The 24945-nt window shown below is 40.3% G+C and overlaps 1 protein-coding gene across 1 annotated transcript in view; it reads right to left on the reverse strand.

Moving 5' to 3' along the window:
• F5 (coagulation factor V) overlaps window positions 1-24504 on the reverse strand; it is a 79589-nt gene extending 55085 nt beyond the window's left edge. Inside the window, exons 1-3 of the mRNA XM_055583776.1 lie at window positions 24265-24504; window positions 19671-19762; window positions 13609-13731 (exon numbers count right to left, since the gene is read on the reverse strand). Coding sequence (XP_055439751.1) covers window positions 13609-13731; window positions 19671-19762; window positions 24265-24422 — 373 coding nt within the window. The 5' untranslated portion in view covers window positions 24423-24504. The remainder of the gene's footprint in view (window positions 1-13608; window positions 13732-19670; window positions 19763-24264) is intronic.
• Between the last annotated feature and the right edge of the window lie 441 nt (window positions 24505-24945).

The following is a 24945-nucleotide window of genomic DNA, read 5'->3' on the forward strand; positions in this document are numbered from 1 at the left end:
AGACAAAAGTTACACATGGATTTTCAAATATGTGGAGGGTCAGTACCCCAATCCATACATTATTTAAGGGTTAACTGTACACATATGTCAGATCATGACTGAGTGACTGAACTGAACATATATTCACTCTTTAGATTTTCTTCTGATACAGGTTATCCCAGAATACTCACTCAATTTTCCTATAGTATAGAGTAGGTCCTTTTGGTAATCTATCGTATATATAGTAGTGTGTATGTGTTCTTTTTCTGGATCTGTTTCTAATTATTCAGGGTTTTTTTTTAATTATGGGTAATGATTTTCCTGATTTTTCGAATATGTTAATTTTTATTAACATTGTGAGTTTTACATGTTGGTTTTGAGATTTTGTTACCTTCTTGTAATAAGCATTGGATTCTATGTTGCACATGGATTGTTGTTATTCAGTTGCTAAGTCATGTCTGACTCTTTGCAACCCCATGGACTGCGACACCACAGGCTTGCCTGTCCTTCACTATTTCCTGGAGCAGTGTGTTGATGCCATCCAACCATCTCATCCTCTGTCATCTCCTTCTCCTCCTGCCCCCAATTCTTCCCAGCATCAGGGTCTTTTCCCATGACTCAGCTCTTCACATAAGGTGGCCAAAGTATTGGAGTTTCAGCTTCAGCATCACTCCTTCCAATGAACATTCAGGGCTGATTTCCTTTAGAATTGACTGGTTTGATCTCCATGCAGTCCAAGGGACTCTCAAGAGTCTTTCCCAGCACCACAATTTGAAAGCATCAATTCTTTGGTGCTCAGCCTTCTTTATGGTTCATCTCTCACATCCATACATGACTACTGGAAAAAACATAGCTTTGACTATATGGACCTTTGTTGGCAAAGTGATATCTCTGCTTTTTAATATGCTGTCTAGTCTGTCATAGCTTTTCTTCCAAGGAGCAAGCATCTTTTAATTTCATGGCTGCAGTCACCATTCACAATGATTTTGCAGCCCAAGAATATAAAGTCTATCACTGTTTCCATTGTTTCCCCATCTATTTGCCATGAAGTGATGGGACTGTACACCATGATCTTAGTTTTTTGAATGTTGAGTTTTAAGCCAGCTTTTGCATTCTCCTCTTTTGCCCTCATCAAGAGGCTCTATAGTTCTCTTCACTTTCTGCCATTAGAGTGGTATCACCTGCATATCTGAGGTTGTTGATATTTCTCCTGAAAATTTTGATTCTAGCTTGTGAGTCATCCAGCCCAGCATTTCACATGATGTACTTACTTGTACTTCCTTTGATACTTTCAAGCTTATTTTTAAAGCTTTGTCATCTCCCAAAAAGCCTATAGCCTAGACTCAATTCAGTTCAGTTGAATTCAGTTGCTCAGTTGTGTCCAACTCTTTGCGACCCCATGGACTGCAGCATGCCAGGACTCCCTGTCCATCACCAACTCCCTGAGTTTACTCAAACTCATGTCCATTGAGTTGGTGATACCATCCAACCATCTCATCCTCTGTCATACCCTTTTCCTCCTACCTTCAATCTTTCCCAGCATCAGGGTCTTTTCAAATGAGTCAGTTCTTCGCATCAGGTGGCCAAAGTATTGGAGTTTCAGCTTCAGCATCAGTCCTTCCAATGAACACCCAGGACTGATCTCCTTTAGGATGGACTGGTTGGATCTCCTTGCAGTCCAAGGGACTCTCAAGAGTTTTCTCCAACACCACAGTTCAAAAGCATCAATTCTTTGGCGCTCAGCTTTCTTCACAGTCCAACTCTCACATCCATACACGACCACTGGAAAAACCATAGCCTTGACTAGATGGACCTTTGTTGGCAAAGTAATGTCTCTGCTTTTTAATGCTGTCTAGGTTGGTCATAACTTTTCTTCCAAGGAGTTAGCATCTTTTAATTTCATGGCTGTAGTCACCATCTGCAGTGATTTTTGGAGCTCCCAAAAATAAAGTCTGTCACTGTTTCTACTCTTTCCCCATCTATTTGCCATGAAGGGATGGGACATCTAGATGCCATGGCATCTAGATGCCATGATCTTAGTTTTCTGAATGTTGAGCTTTAAGCCAACTTTTTCACTCTCCTCTTTCACTTTCATCAAGAGGCGCTTTAGTTCTTTGCTTTCTGCCATAAGGGTGGTGTCATCTGCATATCTGAGGTTATTGATATTTCTCCTGGCAATCTTGATTCCAGCTTGTGCTTCTTCCAGCCCAGCGTTTCTCATGATGTATTCTGCATATACGTCAAATAAGCAGGGTGACAATATACAGCCTTGACGTACTCCTTTTCCTATTTGGAACCAGTCTGTTGTTCCATGTCCAGTTCTAACTGCAAGGAGATCCAACCAGTCCATTCTGAAGGAGATCAGTCCTGGGATTTCTTTGGAAGAAATGATGCTAAAGCTGAAACTCCAGTACTTTGGCCACCTCATGCGAAGAGCTGACTCATTGGAAAAGACTCTGATGCTGGGAAGGATTGGGGGCAGCAGGAGAAGGGGACGACAGAGGATGAGATGGCTGGATGGCATCACTGACTCAATGGACATGAGTCTGGGTGAACTCCGGGAGTTGGTGATGGACAGGGAGGCCTGGCGTGCTGCGATTCATGGGGTCACAAAGAGTCGGACATGACTGAGTGACTGAACTGAACTGAACTGAACTGTTGCTTCCTGACCTGCATACAGATTTCTCATGAGGCAGGTAATGTGGTCTGGTATTCCCATCTTTTTAAGAATTTTCCACAGTTTGTTGTGATCCACACAGTCAAAGGCTTTGGCATAGTCAATAAATCAGAAATAGATGTTTTTCTGGAACTCTCTTGCTTTTTCGATAATCCAACGGATGTTGGCAATTTGATCTCTGGTTCCTCTGCCTTTTCTAAAACCAGCTTGAACATCTGGAAGTCCATGGTTCCTGTACTGTTGAAGTCTGGCTTGGAGAATTTTGAGCATTATTTTACTAGCATGTGAAATGAGTACAATTGTACAGTAGTTTGAGCATTCTTGGCATTGCCTTTCTTTGTGATTGAAATGAAAACTGACCTTTTCCAGTCCATTGTCCAATTTCTGTTCCCGCTGGTGATTCTACCCAATGCCCATTTATTAGGAAGTCTTTTTCACTTTTGGTAGTGGGAACATACACTACTCCTGATCCTGTGTGTGGTCTAGGGATTGTTCTGTTTGTTTCTCTTTAGTGATATTTTCCTTACCCTTAATATTTTCCTCTTGTGCATATTAGTATAATAGTTAGCTGAAGACTTGAGAGGACCGTTCACTGGATTCTCACAAGTACTTTCTCTGTGTCTACACCATTTTCTCTAGGACTCTGCACTACAAATCATAAGTTCCAATCACTATGAAGTCTAAATCAAGTAAAGTTTGTTTCTTCAATTCAGAGAGAATGCTGGGCTCTATTTCATTTCACCCTCATTGTGCTATGCCCTGGAGACTGTCTCCAGGCAGAGGGCCCATCTCATTCTCTTGTGGATCATTCTCTCACAGTGTCTCTTGTTCAGTATCTGAAAACTGTTCTTTCATCTGTTTTGTCTACCTGACTGTTAAGCAAAAGGATAAATCTGTTCCCTCGTGTCCAGGAGCTGGAGTCTGAGATGCTGAATTTCTATAAGAAATATTTTATGTTGTCTCAGTATCAGCTTCCCTTGTTTAACTGCACATCATCAGGAAAATATATTCCACTCAGAAACACTCGTGTGAATTGGCATGATATCAGCATATATTTGGGCTCTCCAGATGGGTGTGGGAAACAGCACCTGCACTCATCAGCAGTGGGACATTCAGCTGCTGCAGGAGCATGTACTGCTGTACCACATGAGGTTCTAAGCATGAAAATCATAAGATAGAAGAGTTGAATAGTTATATCTAGATTTACTGACCTGCTTTCCACAGGACACCATTCAGTGTATGAAAGACAATGTAACCAAATGAAATAATAATATAGTCATGATTTCATTTGCCTTAGGGATAAGAAATAAAGATGTACTTTAATACCCTCAGAAGCTGCCAGTTTATTGTTGATGATTAAGCTTATCTCATAGGGGGAAAAAAAAGACTAGTTGTGGATGGACCATAAAGTCTATTGCAGACAGGAAACTGAATCAGTTACTAGAAGCTCAACACAAATCCAACTGTGTCAACTCATTCCATCAAACTTTAAAGGGTTTTGTCTTACCCACAGGATAAAGACTAAATGTGTTGCTGTGGCAGCTGAAATCATTCATGAGTTTACCCAGTCCGCCTATCCAGTATCATCTCCCTTTATACCTCTATGCTATCTATATTTTATAATCCACAGCAATGTACTATCTCTAAAATATACTCCAAGTTTGCACTCTTCTCTGTGTCTCTCTACAGCCATCACTGTAGGACAAGGCTAGACTTGAGAATTAGCCTGTTAACTGGTCATTGGGATTCTGCCATAAGAGGAACCCCACAATCTATTTCCCAGCCTGTAGACAGAAGGATCTCTTAAAACCGCAGATCTTTCTTTGCCATGTTCCTGCTTAAAATCCTGACAGTGACCTCTTATTTCTCAAAATCCCTAACAGCAACCACAGGTCCATTTATCATCTAGCCCTCTTTTCTCTCCATTCTCAACATGTGTGACTTTTCTCCTTGTTTACTGTGTATCAGTCACACTTGGACCATCTTTTAGTTTCCCAGACATGCCAAATTGTGGCCAAGCTCAGGATCTTTGCAGATATTATTCCCTTTGCCTAGAATGTTCTTCCTCCCTTTCTTTCTTTGGGTAAATGTGTGCTCATCCTTCAGATGTCACCTTAAATGTAAGCTTGCTTCTTCCTTGATTTCTGATTGTACTATGTCTTTTTTTTCTTTTATAGCACTCATCACAATTCATAATTAAATATATAATATAATTATATGATTAATTTCTTTTCTTCCTGCTAGATAATAATTAACTGTACCATGCACATTTCTATCACTAGAATATGAACAATTCAAAGACAGGTGCTGGATTATACTTCTTTTAGTATCTCTGATGCTTTTACAGTACCTGGCATGGAGAAGGTGCTCAATGAACATATTGAACTCTTAAGGTTTAAGGTTCCTACGGGCTAGAAGCAAGATCATCAAGTCTAAGCTCATGTGTACATCTGTTAGAATTGCGTGATGTTAAACCAAATCAGATATCAACTTTAACTATATGGAGATACTATGTAAGAATCTGGATTGCTCATTTCTGTTAAAGAATAGACACTTCCTGGTAGCTCAGCTGGTAAAGAATCCACCTGCAATGCAGAAGACCCCAGTTTGATTCATGGGTCAGGAAGATCCGCTGGAGAAGGGATAGGATTCCCACTCCAGTATTCTTGGGCTTCCCTGGTGGCTCAGCCAGTAAAGAATCCACCTGCAATGTGAGAGACCTGAGTTTTATCCCTGGGTTGGGAAGATCCCTGGAGAAGGGATAACAACAACAAATAAAAGCTAGAGATCAAGGTGACACTGGACCAAATTTCTGCATAGAATTTGGCTGGATCTGAGTCCTGGCTGCCCCCTGCAGTTGGACACTGGCTATCTGATCACCAGTCTCTACTGGACTCAGTTTTTCATTGAATTTCCTTCCTGGCTGCTGTTGGCATCTATGTTTGTGACCCTTGTGCTAGTGAAAAGCTTAACATAGGACTCTTGTATCTTCCCTGCTCCCATAAAGGATATCCTTTTGACACTGATAACCAATATTTAATAGGTTGAACTTTCATTCTGTTGATAAAAAGGATGTGAGTGTTAAAATTAACAAGAGCTGAGAAATGTTAAAAGCTGAAATAGCTTCCTGTGAATAATCATATCATTCTAGCCTAAAGCCAAAAGAAAAAAAGAGTTTATGGGGAAGAGTCTCTACTAATAAACACAATGAACTACCTCTGGAAAGTTGCAAAACAGCTTTGGTAACAGAGCACAACCAAGACTGATAAGGAGATTTGCCATCTCAGGTCAAACCTTGTCTATTGACCGGAATTTGCATGGCAAGTTGTTGACTGACGCTATGTTGAATCAAGCATGATGACCCTTATTCAATGCTTAATGCTTTGTGACCTCATGAAGTGAAAAAATGAAGTTTCTGGACATAATGCTTCCACTGTTCCAACTGTGATTCTACTGTATGAATTTCTCTAGTAGAAAATGGCATTCATAAGCTCTCAAAAGGATAAAATGTGATATTCTTTGTAGGGTGAGAGAGAACTTTTGAAGTTTTTCCTTTCTTTCTCTGGATAAACATATGCTCAAACTTCAGATATCAACCTATATTTCAGCTTATTCATTCCATGATATCTGATATATATAATATAATTTCACAAATAATTAAAATTGATGACACTATAATTAAAATACTTGTGAAATTATATGATTAATGGTATCATCTCCCTGCTAGGTTATAGGAGAAAATACATGAGTTTAGGAGCTAGATTTGACATTTCTTGGTTGCACCATTTGCTGTCTGAATTTGGGGAAATTGCAGCCTCAGTGTTCTCATTCATAACTTAAGATAATGTAATCATTTTCTTGCAATGATAGTTCATTGTTGATGGGTTCTGAGGACTGAAAAATACATGCAAAATATCTGGCACTTAACCAGTGTTATGGCAACCTGTGCTAATATTTTCGTATTTTGGTTATGTCCTTTCTCAGCTGTTTTTTTTTTTTTTTTTAATTGGAGGATAACTGCTTTACAATATTGTGTTGGATGCTGCTGTATGTGAATCAGTCATAATTATACATATATTCTCTCCCTCTTGAGCCTCCCATCCCACTCCTAGGCATTTTTAAAATTGACATTGCCTCTTCCATTTTTGAAGAAAGGAACTTCATACTTCTGATACAATTTATCTTGTGTTCTTAAAGTCTCTTAATACATTAATCACAGCAAATTTAGTAAGTTTCAGAGCAAGCAGAAAATAACATGTAGTCGTTACTTTCTAATCTGGTCCTCAGTTTCTCAGTTTAGTTCAGTGATGATTGTTATCATAATCATCTATGTCCCAGGCTCTGGGTTAGGTGCCAGGGCACAAATATAAAGAAGATAGCTTGAGACCTTGAGGAGCTCACAGCCTAGTTAATAGCAGACTACAAGCAAGTGCCCTGATTGTGTTGGATTTCATTTCTAGGTTTCTTCTAGGGCCACTTCAGTGGAGAAGCCATGATCAGAACACCATGATCAGATCAGTTCATCTCTAATGAGACCAATCATATAATTATCTAAGAATCACTGAAGAGGTTCCAACACATGCTAGATAGAGCAGTGTAACTGATTATCCAACAATATCAAACTTAATTTAAAATGGTCAGGGTTTTATATCTAAGTTTATTTGAACACATGGTAGTTTTTAATGTCTGCCTTGTTGACCAGAGTAAATTACTGAAAATTTCAGATTCATTTGTTAGTTAAACACAGGATAAATTTCAAGTAACTGAACGAATAATTACAAGGTGAAATATGGGCATCTTGAAACAAATCTGCATATAGGAATAGATCCTGTAATTAAACTGAGTGAGGATTACTAATGTGATAGTTTGGGGATAATTTTTCACTGCTTTAATTCTCTTCACTTTAAAGTATTTTATTTTACTTTTCATCTAGAATAAAACAAGCAAGTTGTATCTTTGATTTTTGTAAGGTATATATCATGACATATGAAATAGAAATGGCTATATAAAGGAAGCATTTATGAAATATATTTTTAGCAAATCTGACTTTGTAATCAAAATAAAAATTTAAAACTCTTAACCAAAAGGAGGAGAACTATCCAGCAAAGACTATTAGGCTAGAGGACAAAAAGTCCTTGTTCAGCTTCCTGCTAGAATAAATTCTTTACACAAGGGTGACCTTTTATTTTATAGTTCTCAATTCTTTTCATTTCCTGCTCTGTCTACAGTCAGCTTTGTGAGTACACTTGTCATGATGAACTAATTATTTGCCCAGAGATTCTCAGGGTTTTTTTTTTCCAAATGTAAAATAGTGCATACAAGCTTTGGAAAAGTGAAGTTACATAAAGGGCCACTTTGGTCACCCACTAAGGAGCTTTTCCTCTCCATTTAATAAACTCAGTGAACTGTCCAGTGTGCACTTAAATATTCAGAACATTCTTTTAGAGACTATAACTTAGGCACTGAGCAAATTCGAGTGCTGATGTTGTGTAAAGAGCCTGGTTTCATTGCTCAGGGCCTGCGAGACTTTTGAAGGAGAAAGACTTGCACACTTGTCACATTTTTTAGACTTACGAGAATTATTATCAATATATTAGCCCTTACAATTTGTTTCAGATATTTACTATATACTCAAAGAAGCATCTGCAGGAGGCCAAAATATCCAGAGCAAAGTGGAAAATGTAATATACTGCATGATGTCAAGCATTGGAATGTTTTGGAAAAATTGAGAGGACTACGTTTTCACATAGAGAATTCGGCAACACTTAGATGCAAAGAACAATCTCTGGTGGAAAAGTTATTTACTTGTTTATGTATTATTTGGGGAGTTAGCTTACCAGCAGATAGCTGAATATTATAGAACTCATTTTGTTGTGTAGTATTCACAGTGCAACTCACACATTTAAATTGTGAGAATATAAGTCAAAGGCTTCCCTTGTGGCTCAGACGGTAAAGCGTCTGCCTACAATGCGGGAGACCTGGATTCGATCCCTGGGTCGGGAAGTTCCCCTGGAGAAAGTAAGGGCAACCCACTCCAGTATTCTTGCCTGGAGAATCCCCTGGACAGAGGAGGCTGGCAGGCTACAGTCCTTGGGGTTGCAAAGAGTCGGACACGACTGAGCGACTTCACTTTCACTTTCAAGTCAAAGAATAATATTAATATTCCCTCAGAAACAAGCTGTTAAAGGGAACTGTCTGAAACAGCTTCAGAAATCTTACTGGACAACAAAATTTGCTCAAGCGTGTAGCACTGTGATCAAACAGTTCAGCACGTACTAGCTACAGAGTTTCTGATATTTTAGCCTCAGATTGAAATTCTTTTAATGATAAAAGGTTTAAAATCAGGTACAGTTGCAGATATTAATATTTTATTTACTGGTTTAAAAACATATTCCTATCAAATGCATTTCTAAAAGAAATGTTCTTGTAAGTATTTTTATAAATTACAATTTGTCCTGTCAAAAGAGCTGCCCATCCTTGCCCTACGTAACGTTGTACACCTGGGGAGGGCGTGCAGCTGGAAGTAAGTTGAAAACACCATGCTACAACTTGGCGTTTATGTCACATGCCGTCAGTTTATGGAGGAAAGGCCATCATGAGACTTCCATACTAAATACAGTAACGTCTTTCCTGACCTGGACTCATATTTCCAGTCATCTCCTAACTAAAGCATAGTCTAGAATTTAAAAAAGCAACAAAGTTCCTGGACAACCAAAATAAATGTAACAAAATCCATGAATGAAAGCTCAGGGTCTTTATCTGTGACAATACCATAGATAATGGGCTTCCCTTGTGGCTCAGCTGGTAAAGAATCCGCCTACAATGCAGGAGACCTGGGTTCGATCCCTGGGTTGGGAAGATCCCCTGGAGAAGGGAAAGGCTACCCACTCCGGTATTCTGGCCTGGGGTGCCAAAGAGTCAGATACAACTGAGTGACTTTCATTCACCATAGACAACGTAGATCTTCATTTTGAGTCTGTTTACTCTTAGACTACACACAATTCGAACATTTGTGAATATTTGTAAAATCTCATAGTAGATTGGAAGTAATGGTTTAGGAAGGGATTAGAATTTTACTACTCATCTTCTGTTTTTAAAAAGTCTGGGAAAGTATAACATTTAGAAAGAGTTCTATCCAAAGTGATTTTAAAAAGTATCTTAACACTTAAAGTAAACCTCAAACTATCTGGAAAATGTTATTACTCAAAACAATTCATTCCTTATGTACTCTGGATAACTGAAGTTTTCTGTGCAATTTTAGTTCCTTTTGTCATCTGAATTCTATTGTAGAATTTTTGTTTTTATTGAAATAAATGATGAGCACTATGTGCCAAAAACTTGACATATACTGTGACTAATCCTTGCAATAACTTTAGTTGGGAGGAATTGCTACCTCATTTTATAGAAATAAAACTGAGGCTTAGCAATAAAGCCAATTGCCTAGTCAAATTTAGGGTTCAAATCCAGGGGTCATTCTGGCTCTAAAGCCAGCATTCTTTCCATGGCTATCTTTTTCTTCTAGCTGATGTCAGTAGGTCTCCAAATCTTTGGTGGGGCTCAAGGATTAATTTCCAGATAAAGAAGATTGCTGTCTAGGTTGGATCATTCACTGGTTAGCCCAAGCAGCCACAAAGGTTGTTTGGGTCTTCTCTTAAGCCATTTATATTGTTTCAACCTCCCACCATTCATCTCTCAAGTATCTACCTCTGAGATAAGGGAATCTGGATTCTCTTGTAGTTGACTCAGCATATGGTTAATTTATTTCCACTCCTGAAAAAATAGTACAAACCATAGAAGGAGGCTATAAGACATAGGGTAAGTGTCAGACATGAAAAAGGAGATGTTTTATTCTAACAGAGGACACAATAAAATGAATAGAAGGCTTGCCTTTTTATTTTTCACCACAAAGGACAGATCAATCTTTTAGTCTCTTTACTAGATTTGTATCTCATCTCCAAGATAAAATTGGACTTTGCCCATTAATCTGTGTTTACCTTTCTCAGATTCATGAAACCAGGGGCAATAACCAAGTGACCAATGGAAGTGGTGGGAACATTTTAAAACAACTGCTCATAAATTATTCTGGCAGGAGGGGAGTTCAGGGACAAATAAATAGTAAAGGAAGAGGGATAATGTTGCAAGGTTCATTCTCTGTGCAAACAGCTTAGGTGGAGTACAAAGTCTGTAACACTTAACTCCTCCCACATCTGAAATAGAACCTGCCTGGAACCTTTTGGAGAAGGCAATGGCAACCCACTCCAGCACTCTTGCCTGGAAAATCCCATGGACAGAGGAGCCTGGCAGGCTGCAGTCCATGGGGTCGCTCAACAGTTGGATACAACTGAGCGTCTTCACTTTCACTTTTTACTTTCATGCATTGGAGAAGGAAATGGCAACCCACTCCAGTGTTCTTGCCTGGAGAATCCCAGGAACGGGGGAGCCTGGTGGGCTGCCATCTGTGGGGTCGCACAGAGTCGGACACAACTAAAGTGACTTAGCAGCAGTAGCAGCAGCAGGAACCTTTTGAGGGTTCTCCCCTTGTGCATGGCATTGCCAAATTCCTGATGCAGTCATCTGGAATACTTATAAGTAGTTGAAATTCTTCACTAGGTCATTATGCCATTACATGCTACCTCACCCAGAGTTTTGCAAAGTGGCAAGATGCCTGAAATTTCAGTTAATGCTTCATTGTTTTTCCTCAAGCCAAAGATGAAGTGATAATGCTAATGGTCCTGGGGAGGTTAGTTCATTGACATTATCAGTCATGAGTTGTCAGGATGAGTTTGATAGCAGTTTACATAGGAAATAATAAATAAAAAGTCACTTTCTAATCCATATGTGCTGTGTGCTTGGTCACTCAGTCCTGTCCGACTCTTTGTGACCCCACAGACTGTAGCCTGCCCGGCTCCTCTGTCCATGGAGATTATCCAGGCAAGAACACTGGAGTGAATTTCCATGCCCTCTTCCAGGGGATCTTCCCAACCCAGGGATTGAACCCAGGTCTCCCACATTGCAGGCAGATTCTTTGCCATCTGAGTCACCAGGGAAGCCCAAGAATACTGGAGTTGGTAGCCTATCCCTTCTCCAGGGGATCTTTCTGACCCAGGGATCAAATCAGGTCCCCAGCATTGCGGGCAGATTCTTTACCCTCTGAGTCACCAGGGAAGCCCTCTAATCATATACTGTCAGGTAAATATTAAATTATTTGAACATATTTCAAATAACATTTTTAATCGAGATAAAATTGACATTATAACATTATAATTTAAAGACATTTTAATTGAATTACTTTTATCATCATAAAATTATCAAGTGCTTATTATTTGTTAATATTTATCAAGTGCTTATTTTATATACAGGGCTTCCCAGGTGGCCTGAAGAAGGAAATGGCAACCCACTCCAGTATTCTTGCCTGGAAAATCCCATAAATGGAGGAGCCTGCAGCCTATAGTCCATGGGGTCTCAAAGAGCTGGACAAGACTGAGCAACTTCACTTTCTTTTACTTGACCAGGTGACGCCAGTGGTAAAGAACCTGCCTGCCACTATCCAGTCCCTGGGTGGGGAAGGTCCCCTGGAGGAGCGCATGGCAATCCACTCCAGAATTCTTGCCTGGAGAATATACAAGGCATTGTTCTGATATTTCTTGACCACAAACCTATATGAGATAGATATGATTACAATCCCCATTTTACAGATGAGAAAGACGAGGCACAGAGAGGTAGAGTTACTTGCCAAAAGTCACACAGCTAATAAATGTCTGAGCCAGAATTTGTATGGAGTGTCTAGTTCCAGACCTACATTGTAAGCCACTCTCCTACTTAGTTCTTCTCTTCAAAGGTATAATGGCCAGCATACACGGGGAAAAGATTTATGAGTCATGAAAAGTTAAAATTTATTTTTAAATGGTGTTATACCAACATCTATTGTAGGATGGATAATTTTCTTACATCAGTCCCTAACAGAACTCTACTCTGCTTATTGTGGTCTGAACATCAATGTAGTGGAAATAATCAGAACAATATCAGCAATAGGTACTTACCATTCTGTAGCTGATGTGGTCCCTTAAATCTCCACCCTATCCATGATCTTTACCAACACTGTCATCATTTACTGGGGACATACCAGGTTCCAGGGAACCATATTTAGTACATTACCTAAATGATCTCATTTGTTCCTTATGGAATAAATATAACCATTCCCACTTTATAGATGAGAAAACTGAAGCTCAGAGATGCTATACTCATAGAATCAGAAATTGTAAAGCTGGAATTTGAACCTAAGTATGCCTTTAAAGTTTATGTTCTTAACCACTTCAGTATGTACAAAATTTCAATACTACATCTATTACCATCATCACCACCAAATATCACTTATTAGATGCCACCTATGTGCCAGGGTAGCCCTGTGTCAGTCTAGCCCTATGTCACTGTTTCAAACTATGGCTCATGGACCAAATCCAGCCAGCTGCCTGTTTTTTGTAAATAAAATTTTATTGGGACACAGCCATGCACATACATTTACATATTGTCTGCTTTTGTACTAAATGGTAGACTTGAGTAGTTGCAACATAGATTCGATGACTCTCAAAGCCCAGAGTATTTACTGGCTCTTCACAAAAAAGTTTTTGAACCCCTGCCTTAACCCATCTTGCAATATTATTATCCTCATTTTTCAGAGGAACATATTGGAATTCATAAAGATTAGATAACCTGCCCATCCAGCTATTCAAAAACAAGAACATAGCAAAAAAAACCTGAGGTCTAGATGACTCCAGAAGTTTTTCACTTTCTCCTCTAAAATCTACAAAGGCACAATTTTTATTATTACCAGTTATAGGAAAGGAGATTTCTCTTAACTTAATTAACAATATGGTTCAAAATGTTTGACACTGGTGGTAAAAGAGTTGTACATTTTCCCATGTCAGAGGGATATGATGTTAAATTCCTCTTACCTTCTGAGAATTTACTGTACTTAATTCCTTGAGGATGGATGCTTAAGGGCTTGTGTGCTTTATTCTTAAAGTGAACTTTCATGATGTCTCCAACTTCAGCATACAAAGTAGGCCCAAGAAGTCCTATGAAAACAAGGATTTAAAATATGTCTGTATTCAGGATTACTAAGACACAGCTGCTCGGAGAAGGCAATGGCACCCCACTCCAGTACCCTTGCCTGAAAAATCCCATGGATGGAGGAGCCTGGTAGGCTGCAGTCCATGGGGTCACAAAGAGTCGGATATGACTGAGTGACTTCCCTTTCACTTTTCTCTTTCATGCATTGGAGAAGGAAATGGCAACCCACTCCAGTGTTCTTGCCTGGAGAATCCCGGGGATGGGGGAGCCTGGTGGGCTTCCATCTATGGGGTCGCACAGAGTCAGACATGACTGAAGCAACTTAGCAGCAGCAGCAGCAGCAAGACAGAGCTGCTAAGCAAGAAAAACATGCAGAAAACCCCACAGGTGATTGCTGTCATTCCTCTCAGTCTTGAGGTTGATGAGCTTATCTTCAATCTAGAAGGCTTTCCCAGCTCATTACCTCTGTATTCCATGCAGGCAGATAAGCATGGGAAGGTGGAAATACCTGGCTTGGTCCCAAAGCCAGTTAAGAAAATAGAAGAAATAGTTCTGATCATGTCCACCCCATTCTGATTCACTGTCATTCCTGGAGAGACTGCCATCTTGGGTCAAGAAAGGGTGAGGTGAGAGAAGGCGACCGGCTACTTCAGATCTCTCTGTGGTGGGAGACCTCAGAGACCTAAATGAAGTCAGGGAGCAGAGCCGACCATTCTCTGGCCCTGAAGCCTCAGAATCCTGAAGCAGGAGTGAGCTTGATGTATCCAAAGAACAGACCATCAATGTGGCCAGAGTGAGAAAAGTTAGGGTCACCCCCTATGGGCCATGGTAGGGACTTTGGATTTTCTTCTAAGTGAAATGGAAAATAACTGAGCTTTGTGCAGCAGAGAGACATGGTCTCATATGTTTTAAAGTTAATCCTACATGTACACACCACTATATTTAAAATGGATAACCAACAAAGACCTACTGTATAGCACAGGGAACTCTGCTCAATATTATGTGGCAGCCTGGGTGTGAGGGGAGTTTGGAGGAGAAAGAATACTCATTTATGTACCGCTGAGTCCTTTTGCTGTCCACTTGAAACTATCGCAACATTGTTAACTCGCTATACCCCAAGACAAAATAAAAAGTATTTTTTTTTTAAGTTCATCCTAAAAAAAAAAAAAAAATCACAAGAAAGATTTGTCCTAGCTGCTGGGTAGAAAATATTCTGTGTAGGGACAACAGTGGACACAGACCAGGTGGTATAGACTGGAGATAACGCTGTGTTGGGCCAGCATGTGCAGAAGTGAAGCAGGGAGAAGAGGTTAGATTCTGGGCATTTTGACAGTAGAGGCCGCACATTTGCTGAGGGGTTAGATGTAGCCATTGAGAGAGAGAAGGCAAGGGTGATCCTAAGGGTTTTGATCTAAGCAACTGGATAAGTAATGTTAGCAGTTACTTTGATGGGGAGCACAGCAGGGACAGCAGATTGGGGTGCAGAAGTCAACAGTGAGGCTTCACTTACTACATGCCAGGTGCTGTGCTAGGTCCTGGGGACACATGGATAAATAAGTGACTGCCCTTGTCCTTAAGGAGGTCACAGGCTCATTTAGAGATAGACATATGGTAGAAGCTACTGCTGAGATATGGGCAAAATGTTACAGGAGCAGAAAGGATGAAGGACCAACTCTGTCTGTGGAGTTAGGGGAAGAGTTGACATTTGACTCAGCTTTCTGAAGAATCATATGTTACAGTTTCCCAGAGTGTAATCCTTGGATGCTTCTGCATCAAGAATCAGTGAGGGTTGAACTAAAAGGCAGATTCTCCAGTAAATACTCTCTCAGCCCCAGTGAACCTGAGTCTGTCTGGAGGTGGGGTCCGGGAATCTGCATTTTAGAGGTGTGCTCCTGAGTGATTCTGATGTCCTTCAAAGCTTGAAGACTTGTTACCAAAAGCCCTTTTTCAGACAGTTGACCGTTCTCACTTCCAGGCCATCCATAAGCTCTCATGGGGTTGGCTTCTGCCCATTAGGAATCACAGGAGCAGGAGAAGGAAGTTACAGTAGTCATGGAATTCAACTAGCATTTGTTTGCCATGGAGATAATTGTAATTGTCCCTCTTGATATAGTTGAGCACTCTAAGTCTTTACATTAAACCTTCCAGCACATCTTTAAGGTTGTTATTAAGATACTTATTTTACAGATGAAGAAACTGAACCTCAGAGAATTTAAATATCTTGCCCAATACTATACAGCTAATTAGAGACAGAGCCATAATTTAACCTTAAATCTGTCTGACTCTAAATGCTAAGCTTTTAACCACCTCTTTTCATTGCACCTTGTAGTTATTCATTCTTTTAAGAAATATTGAGTGCTCACATTATCCTAGGTGTCAGAATTGGAATGGTGAGTAGAACAGATGTACCCCTTGCCTTCAAAGATAATAGAAGGCAAGACAGATTTTAACAAATGGTCACACAAATATTTAATTGCAAACTGTGGTTCATATTATGAAAGAAAAGAATAGGATTATCTGCACGGCATTTGACAGGGGCTTCTAGGCTATTCTTAGAGGCAGGAAGGGGATCAGAGTTGGAAAATGCTTCCCTGAGGAAGTGAGGTATGAAGACATACATGTTGTTACTTTCTCAAGGCCCTATTTTCTGAAGACTGTTCTGTCTTACCCTTTCCTTGTAAGGGCTCTTTCTCATGCCCTTAAGATAGATATCTTGGCTGACACGTCAGCCTCGATAGGTGGTGTTCTGCACGCAGAACAAACTTCCTTATCTTCAAAGCCTTACTATATGACTCCCTTGTCCAAAAAGGGGACTTTATAAATATACACTCAGCGTTTTCTCAGAGAATTGCTCTTTCATGAGCTGTCCCTAAACTGTCTCTTATAATCCTGTGTGGTTGTGAAAATTAATTCAATACGACACCACCACAGTGAGACGTTAACTGAAGCCCAAAGGCAAAGAGGCAAAGGGATGGACAAGAGCGGTCCAGGGAGTGGGACTAGCATGTACAAAGGCACTGAGGTGCCAGCACACTTGGCCTATTCAGAGAACTGGCAGATAGCCGTGGGAAGGCAGAGCTTTGGAGGTAAGAGAGAAAGGCAGAAAGTGAAGCCAAAGGCATGATCAGAGGTCTCATCACACAGGGCCTTGTAGACCTCTCAGAGTTTTGCCTCTTAGCCTAATAGTATCTGGAAGCAGGGGTGCAACATGGACCAGTGACCAGCTGCATTTGTGAGAAACCAGAGTGAAGGCTGAGAGATGTTGGTAATTTAGTTCAAGGTTAGGACAATGGAGATGATAAGGAGAGAACATATTAGAGAGCTGTTTAGATCACACTATCAGGACTTGATGGGTTTCATGTAGAGTAGGGGGTGAGGGAGGTCAAGTAGCCATGGATGGCTGCTGAGGTTCTAGTTTGGAAGGCTGGGTGGATGAGAGGGCCATTTCCTGGAATGGAGGACATTGTGGCAGAGTTTTGTTGGGGGGCGGTGTGTAGTAGGCAGGATAATGCCCTCCCACATCCTAATCCCTGGGACCTGTAAATATGCTATCTTATATGGCAGAATAGATTCTGTGGGTGTGATTAAGTTAAGGAAGTTGAGACGGGGAGGGTTTCTTGGATTATCCAGGTGGGCCCAACGTAATCATAAAGGTCCTCAGAAAAGGGAAGCAGGGGTATCTGAGTTAGCAACTAGAAAATGCTACCTGCTGGCTTTGAAGAAGAAGGAAGGGGCCATGAGCCCATGGATGCAGGTGGCTTCTATCAGTAGTAACAGGAAAAGGCAAGGAAATAATTCTCCCCAGAAGCCTCTGGAAGGAACAGAGTTCTTCAAACACCTTGATTTTAACTCAGTGAAACTCATTTGGACTTCTGGTCTCAAGAATTTTAAGATAACAAATTTGTGTTGTTTTAAACCACTACGTTTGTGGTAATTTGTTACAGCAATGACAGGAAACTCATTTTCCCTTAGCAGTGAGAGAATGTGATCTTTGAGACAGTCATCTTTTGTTTCCACCCACTGTTGTCTTATTCCACTCCTTGAGCTCCAAGTCCTAGAGTTTACACTGACCTTGTGCCAGAAGCTTTTTGTTTGTGTTTTTATGTTAGTTCTGCATAGGACCATGGAGTCCATTGAGCTGAATCCTCATCTGAGAGATGGGTACAAAGCCTGGGAAGCGGATGGAAAGAGTGGCGTGTCCAAGGTCAGTCAGTGATTGGGTGGCATTGCTGGGACTAGAACTCAGGTCTCTAGACTCTTGAACCAAAGCTTTCTTTTACCACCTTCTGCAGGGCAGGGCAGCTCCCTCACTTTCCTGGAATAGTCCCCATATCTGCACTGGTTTTCACTCCTGGCCATAGCTGACTCCACTGACTGGCCCCTCTCTTCTGGCTGATACCCTCAGACCTAGCTCCCAACAGAAGCCCCCACTGTCTACTCCCACCTGCCCAGAATGCCCATGAGCCAAGTCAGGTGCTGACTGCTGTCACATGGTCCACTGCAATTTGTTACCATGGATGCCTTGCTCGGTTGGTCTGTTTGTTGGCATCACATGGCTGCACATGCCCGATGCCCAGAATAAGTCTTCTAAGTTATTTAACGTCTTACTGCAATGAGTGGTTAGCAATATTTGTTTAGCCTCCCTATTTGCTTCTTGAGAATTAAAGCAAACAAAGGGGTATTTTTACAAATGCAAACCAAATACCTTCATGCATGGAGGCAAACACGGCCGAATGTTGTTTGAGCTGCCATTTAGATCCTCCATAAACCAGATGGCCTAAGACCTTCTCTGCCTTTTCTTTGGTGCCTAATGTCAAATGGGGGGAAAAAGTGGCCTGTCTTGAGATTGCAGGGAGGTAGCACGGTCTGTACCCAATTTCATGCAGTTTTGGAATGAAAACTGCAGGAGGTAAGCTAACACAATCCCCTGCTCTCAGGTGAACAATGTGTTGCAGAACACAGGGCAGCCCATTGCTGCTGCTGCTAGTGCTAAGTTGCTTCAGTCGTGTCCAACTCTGTGCAACCCTATAGATGGCAGCCCACCAGGCTCCCCCATCCCTGGGATTCTCCAGGAAAGAACACTGGAGTGGGTTGCCATTTCCTTATCCAGAGGATCTTCCCGAACCAGGGATTGAACCCAGGTCTCCCGCAGGGTAGGCAGATGCTTTACCATCTGAGCATATGTGAATTATCAACTAGGGGACCTAACTGAAGGATGTCATCTCCTAATGGCCTTTATCAGTCCTGTGAACTATGTTACCATATTCACCACATTTGAGATCCCAGAAACCCATCCATCCTACTTTCCTTAATTGAAAAAGAGTTGAGGAAAAGAGAAGAATTTTTTCTTTAAAAATTATAGCTATTATGCATATCACACTAAATAAAAAAGAGATGGGAAGGATAGATGCAAAAAAAATCAGCCATATACAGTTCCTTTAAACGAATTTCAGGACCCAGCAAATAATCATTTGCTAAAGTTCATTTGTGCTCATTAAACTAGACCATAAGCTCCACGAAGGCAGGGGATGCATTTGTCTTGTCCACCATGACATCCATAGTGCCTATTTCAATGCCCAGCCCACAGTAGGTGCTCTTTAATAGTCTGCTAGATGAATGAACAAAAAGTCAAACACTTAAAAGTTGTGTTTAGCTTTTTTAAATCAATGTTAAAAACAGTTGTCTTCATAGGCATGTGACCCATGAAATTGCACAGGGCCTCATGCTCAGGAGGCCCCCAGCTTGGCTTAATGCTTTGTTGTCACTGTTTTGAAATTCTCAATACTATGAATAAGAGCCCTACAAATTATGTAGTCACACTGGTTGAAAACAACAAAAACACATTACTATAAAATATCACTTAATGTATATTTTAGATATACGTGAATATCAAATTAGCCATAGAGTTTTATCTTTAAAATTTAAAAATATATTTCAGGCTTACCTGAAGTTCTGGATTGTGGTTTTTCTTTCTGAAAATATGCCTCATACTCCCTGTAGACAATTTTCTTAAAGGAGGTTTCAAAAGGTTTCGAACTGGAAATAAAATACATTTGAAAGGCTTATATGACATCTACTCACAGTACAACAAAATAGATCTCTCATGTCCTCAAACCTTTACTAGAAATAACAGTATTTTTTAACTGCATTTCAGAAACCCCAGGTCTTATAAATATGAACAATAAGTGAAGTTAATAAAATAATTATTGATGTATTCAAGAATATTCTATTGTGATAACCATTCTTCCACAAATTTAGCTTGCATTAACCAACCCTATTACTCAGATTAAATTTCTAAAAAAGAACCCAAACTTTAGGCTTATATTTTAAATGATTAAAGATATGGCCAAATTCCTTATGAATAAATATGTGAGCTGATTTTCAACTCATCATTCATATACAGTTTTAAGCTGCTGGTGTTAGTTGCTCAGTCATGTTGACTCTTTGTGACCCCATGGACCCAGCAGGCTCCTCTGTCCATGGAATTCTCTAGACAAAAGTACTGGAGTGGTTTGCCATTTTCTTCTCCAGGATTCTTCTCAACCCAGGGATTGAACCTGCATCTCCTGCATTGCAGGCAGATTGTGTACTGCCTGAGCCACCAGGGAAGCCCAAGCTGCTGGGGAACACTGTCAAAAGCTGTTGATTTAATGGACTCTTTCTTGCTCAGAATTTGAAGGTGGCTAATGGAGTCAAAGCCCTGGGATTCATATAGGAAACAAATGAATGACAAATCTAAGTTTAAGTAACTTACCTGAGGAGAAACAGTTGATAACGACAAAACCAAAATTCAAAACTACTGTCCGGTCATCCCTGGTATCTGTGGGGGTTGGTTCCACAACACCCCTGTGCCAGCTCTAAACCCTTTGTAGGTATCAGTTTATTTAAAACTGCAGATGTTCAAGTCCCTTCTATAAGAGTACAGTTAGCCGGCTATATCTGCAGCTTTCATATCCACAGATGCACAGGGCCAATTGTTTCCATAGTTAAGAATTCAGAGAGAAAAGCAAGGAGAGTACTGGGATAATTTCCATCCTTTCCTTCTGTGTCTCTAAAGATGGGCACGTCATTCCCATCCGTGTCTTAAACTCAAAGTTAAAGGTAAAAGGAAAAATAATAGTAGTAGTGTTAGTTGCTCAGCCATCTCTGACTCTTTGCAACCCCATGGACTGCAGCTCACCAGGCTCCTCTGTCCATCTGATTCCCCAGTCAAGAATACTGGAGTGGATAACCGTTCCCTGCTCCAGGGGATTTTTCCAACCCAGGGATCAAACCCAGATCTCCTGCATTGCAGGCAGATTCTTTACCATCTGAGCCACCAGGGGAGCCCAAAAGGAAAGATAATTGGGGACAATTTCTTACAGATGTGTAAACCAGTTGCCCATATTGGCTTTGTTATGCTTCCTAATCCAGAGAGTGGCCCAGTATAATTAGGTCATAACAGAGAAAGATACTAATCACATTTGCGTTGATGTTTATGTAGCACAGAGGCTAAGAGAACTGGTTGTATGTACAGAGTGTCTGGGTTTGAATCCTGTATCTACCCCTTGTTACCTATATAACCTTGAAAAGTTTATTTAATCCATTTTTGCCTCTGTTTCTGTAATTGTGAGCTGGGACCAACAGTAAAATCTCCTTCAAGGATTATTACAAATTTTAAATAAACTGATACCTACAAAGGGTTTAGAGCTGGCACACTGTAAATATTCAATGCATGTTAGCTAGTAATATCTTAAAAGTGTAATTAAAGTTGATTTTTCACTTTCAAGTTTTCCCAGCAAGCAGAAAAATCTGTAATTTTAGTAGTTCTCATAATTTTAAAATGTGGGATACAAGCACTGTGTTAATATTTGAAGGCAGAATTAAAAGAGGCATGCGTGAGTATTTTTGGAAAGGCTAGCTATAGAAGGTGGTAGGTTCTCAGTCACTGGAAGCATTCAAGTAGAAACTAGACAATTATTTACTAATTGCTTTGAGTGCTTTGAGCTTGGGAAAAAGGAGGAAGTTAAAACATGCAAGTTGAAAATTAATTAAATGACCTCTTAAGAGTTTATAGAGCCGAAGAACCCTAGGATTGTACATGTTAGTGTCCATAATGTGGAGGTCCTTTTTCTTGGAAGGGTGCAATTGAAACGTGTTTCCTGTCCCTAACCATAGATCTTTAAATACAGGAGTACAGGTGACAGTATAAAATCTTTACTAAGAAAAATCAGTCTTTTATGTAGAGTAATTTTAATAGAGGTGTGCTTACTAATATGTTTTCCTGTGTATATTGTGTGTGCATACTGAGGTATATTTATTTTTAATTTGAACAACTGAATTGCTATTGGAAAATAATCAGTCTGAGCAGAAAGTTAAAGATGAATTCAAACAATATGCATGATGAATTTTCCATTTATGAGAATTATTTAAAGATGATTTATTCATAATAAAATCATATAAAGCTTAAACCCTTGAGAGACCAATGTACATCTATTTTTTTCAATATCTGTTACTATATGCATGCAAATGATTGAACATATTTCCTTAGGGAAATTTTCAAAAATATTCACTTTTGCTCCAGAGCAAGAATAAAAGATCTGTTTCACCACTAAAAGGCACTGCCCTGCCAATATTACATGAAGTAAGGAAAGATCTTTGCTTGGTGCTAAAATACAGTTTAGGAAAGGATGGATGTTGATTTCTTTATAGTGAGTATCTTTAGCTCTCGATGTAGGACAATTTAAAACAAGTTCTTAGTTTAAGCAGCCAGATATACAGGTTTAATTTTTCACATAGACAAACTAGACCAACACAATACTGTAAAGCAATTATCTTTCAATTAAAAATAAATAAATTTTTAAAAAAGAAGTACTAGAAAGAAGTGACATGATTTGAGGTTTGAAAATAGCGACAGTTGATCTGGATTATCACTGTTTGGTTTTGACTCAATAATTGATACCAGAGGAGTAACTGTTCCCAGAATTCTGGAAACTCAATCACAGAGTGAGAGGATAGGATGACCAATCACGGCCTCTTTTGAGAACTCACCATGTAAATCAGGGTGTTGCCCTATGTGATTCTGCCTTCAATATTCAACTTGTTATTCTCATTGTTAATTGCAGAAGAAAGAACAAACTCCCAAGTATAAGCAAGCATAAGCATGACGTAGGAAAGCCAGCATCCAAGCTAGTGTTCTACCCATGAGCAGGAAAATAGATGTTGGAAAGACTGCTATTTCCTTTGGGGTTTTTGTTAATATCGGCTCTCTAAGGGTGAGGGTGTGACCTAGATTATCACCTTGAAATACAATATTTTAAATGATTTTTTTTTAAGAGGGACTTTTACAAGACCAAGCTGACACACCCTCCGAAATAATCCAGTTACAGAGAAAAGATTTTGAAAGGGTTAATGTTATGCACTAAAAGGCTTAAAACATCACAATACTTTCCTGGCAGATTGCTTTGGTTTCGAAATTGTAAAAGAGGAACACATCTTTCACAATCATTTAAACTGTGATGTTAAGTTAAAAAAAAAATCTTAGTTACACTAAGAGGTTTACTATTCAGAGAAATACTGAGTAGAACCTGTGATTTGTTTAATTTCTGGGAAATCTTATTTCTAATCTTTCAGTTAGGAAAAGAGTTTGCAACTCAGATACAGTTTTATTGTTTGACCCTTGTCTTAGTTACATAGGCCTTTTAATAGTGACTCTTATCAAAATAGCCAGAGTAGACCATATCCCAGGGACTGATAAAGAATGAGAGAAGAATGAGAGTCATGTGAAACAGGAAAAAAGGTAAAAGAAAAACAATGTTGCATTTTTATGAATTGATGATTTGAAAGTCATTTATAAGAAGGCAACAAAAGTTTGGCAGTTGTTACTGAATAATCTGCTTATAATAAAGTTAAGGTACACATCTTTAGTTTTAGAAGATGAAGCTAAGTGGATATAGAATAAATAGTATGTACCTAGAAGTTTTGTGTCAGACTCTTTGTGACCTGATGAACTATAGTCCACCAGGCTCCTCTGTGCATGGGATTTCCCAAGCAAGAATACAGGAGTGGGGTGCCATTTCCTTCTTCAGAGGATTTTCCCGACCCAGGGATCGAAACCAAGTCTCCTGCATTGTAGGAAGATTCTTCACCATCTGAGCCACCAGGGAAGCCCTTCCTAAAAATACTGAACTACTAAATATCTGGAATAGGAGTTTGCAGCAAGAGCTAACGAAGAGGTAGGTGCCTGGTGCTTTTGAATCAATCAATATATTAAACCAACAATCAATGATACTAACAAAATTATATCAACAACAAACTCTTGAAAACAGTATCTAGCCAAACAATATTTTCTGTAACCTTAGAATATTACACTGTATTATTATAGGCAAAATGAGCATCCACCAATTTTATTCATTAAACCCTCCTATTAATTATATTTACCTATCTGAAGTTAAACACACACACACATGCACAGAAATGGAATTGCAAAAGGAATGTTCTCTAAAAGAAATAGATTATCCTTCCCGAAGAAACCCATCCAGACACCCCACCTGCGTTACCTGAGGTTTGTGGACTCCGGGCGGTAGTTCCATCTGATGCTCTGAGCAGCTACGTAGAACTCCCTTAGCTTCGCTGCTTCAGCCCCTAGGTTCCCCCAGCCTGCCCAGCTGCTGCCTAGGACCACGAGGACCCAGAAGCCAGGGCAAGCGGGGAACATGGTTCCTTTCCTTCTCTTGCCTGCCGCCACCACCCCGGAGGTGGGTTAGGGCTGCCTCTGCGAGGCTGTCCGCTGTCCGGGCTGCAGTGAGCTCCCAGAGGCTGCGGGTGGCAGTGTCCTCCTCCTCGTCAACTCCCCCAGGCGCCGCTGATGGCTATAGCCCGGGCTGTCCCCACCTCCTCAGACCTTTCTAGGCTGAGGGTTGGCTGGGTCACTGCCCCAGATGACGGAGGTATTAGGAAGAGCCAGAGAGTTAGTGACTGTTTTACCACAGGTGAAGGAAATGCGGTGATGGGTGATCGGAGGTTCTAGCAGCCAGGGCAGTACTCAGGGATTCATGAGAGGGGGTAAAACTGTCTCCCACACTTCCATCTGCTCAGCCCACTCCCAGGAACCCTCACCAGCCCTAGCCACCAAAAAAGCTGCCTAGGGCAGAGTTCACACTTGCCAGACCATCTGCAGTTCCCATCGTGGTGGGACCCAAAATCCTTAACCACACTACTCTCCTTCTGATCTGAGGAAG

The sequence above is a fragment of the Bubalus kerabau genome, chromosome 5, assembly GCF_029407905.1.
Source record: "Bubalus kerabau isolate K-KA32 ecotype Philippines breed swamp buffalo chromosome 5, PCC_UOA_SB_1v2, whole genome shotgun sequence".
Lineage (NCBI taxonomy): Eukaryota > Metazoa > Chordata > Mammalia > Artiodactyla > Bovidae > Bubalus > Bubalus kerabau.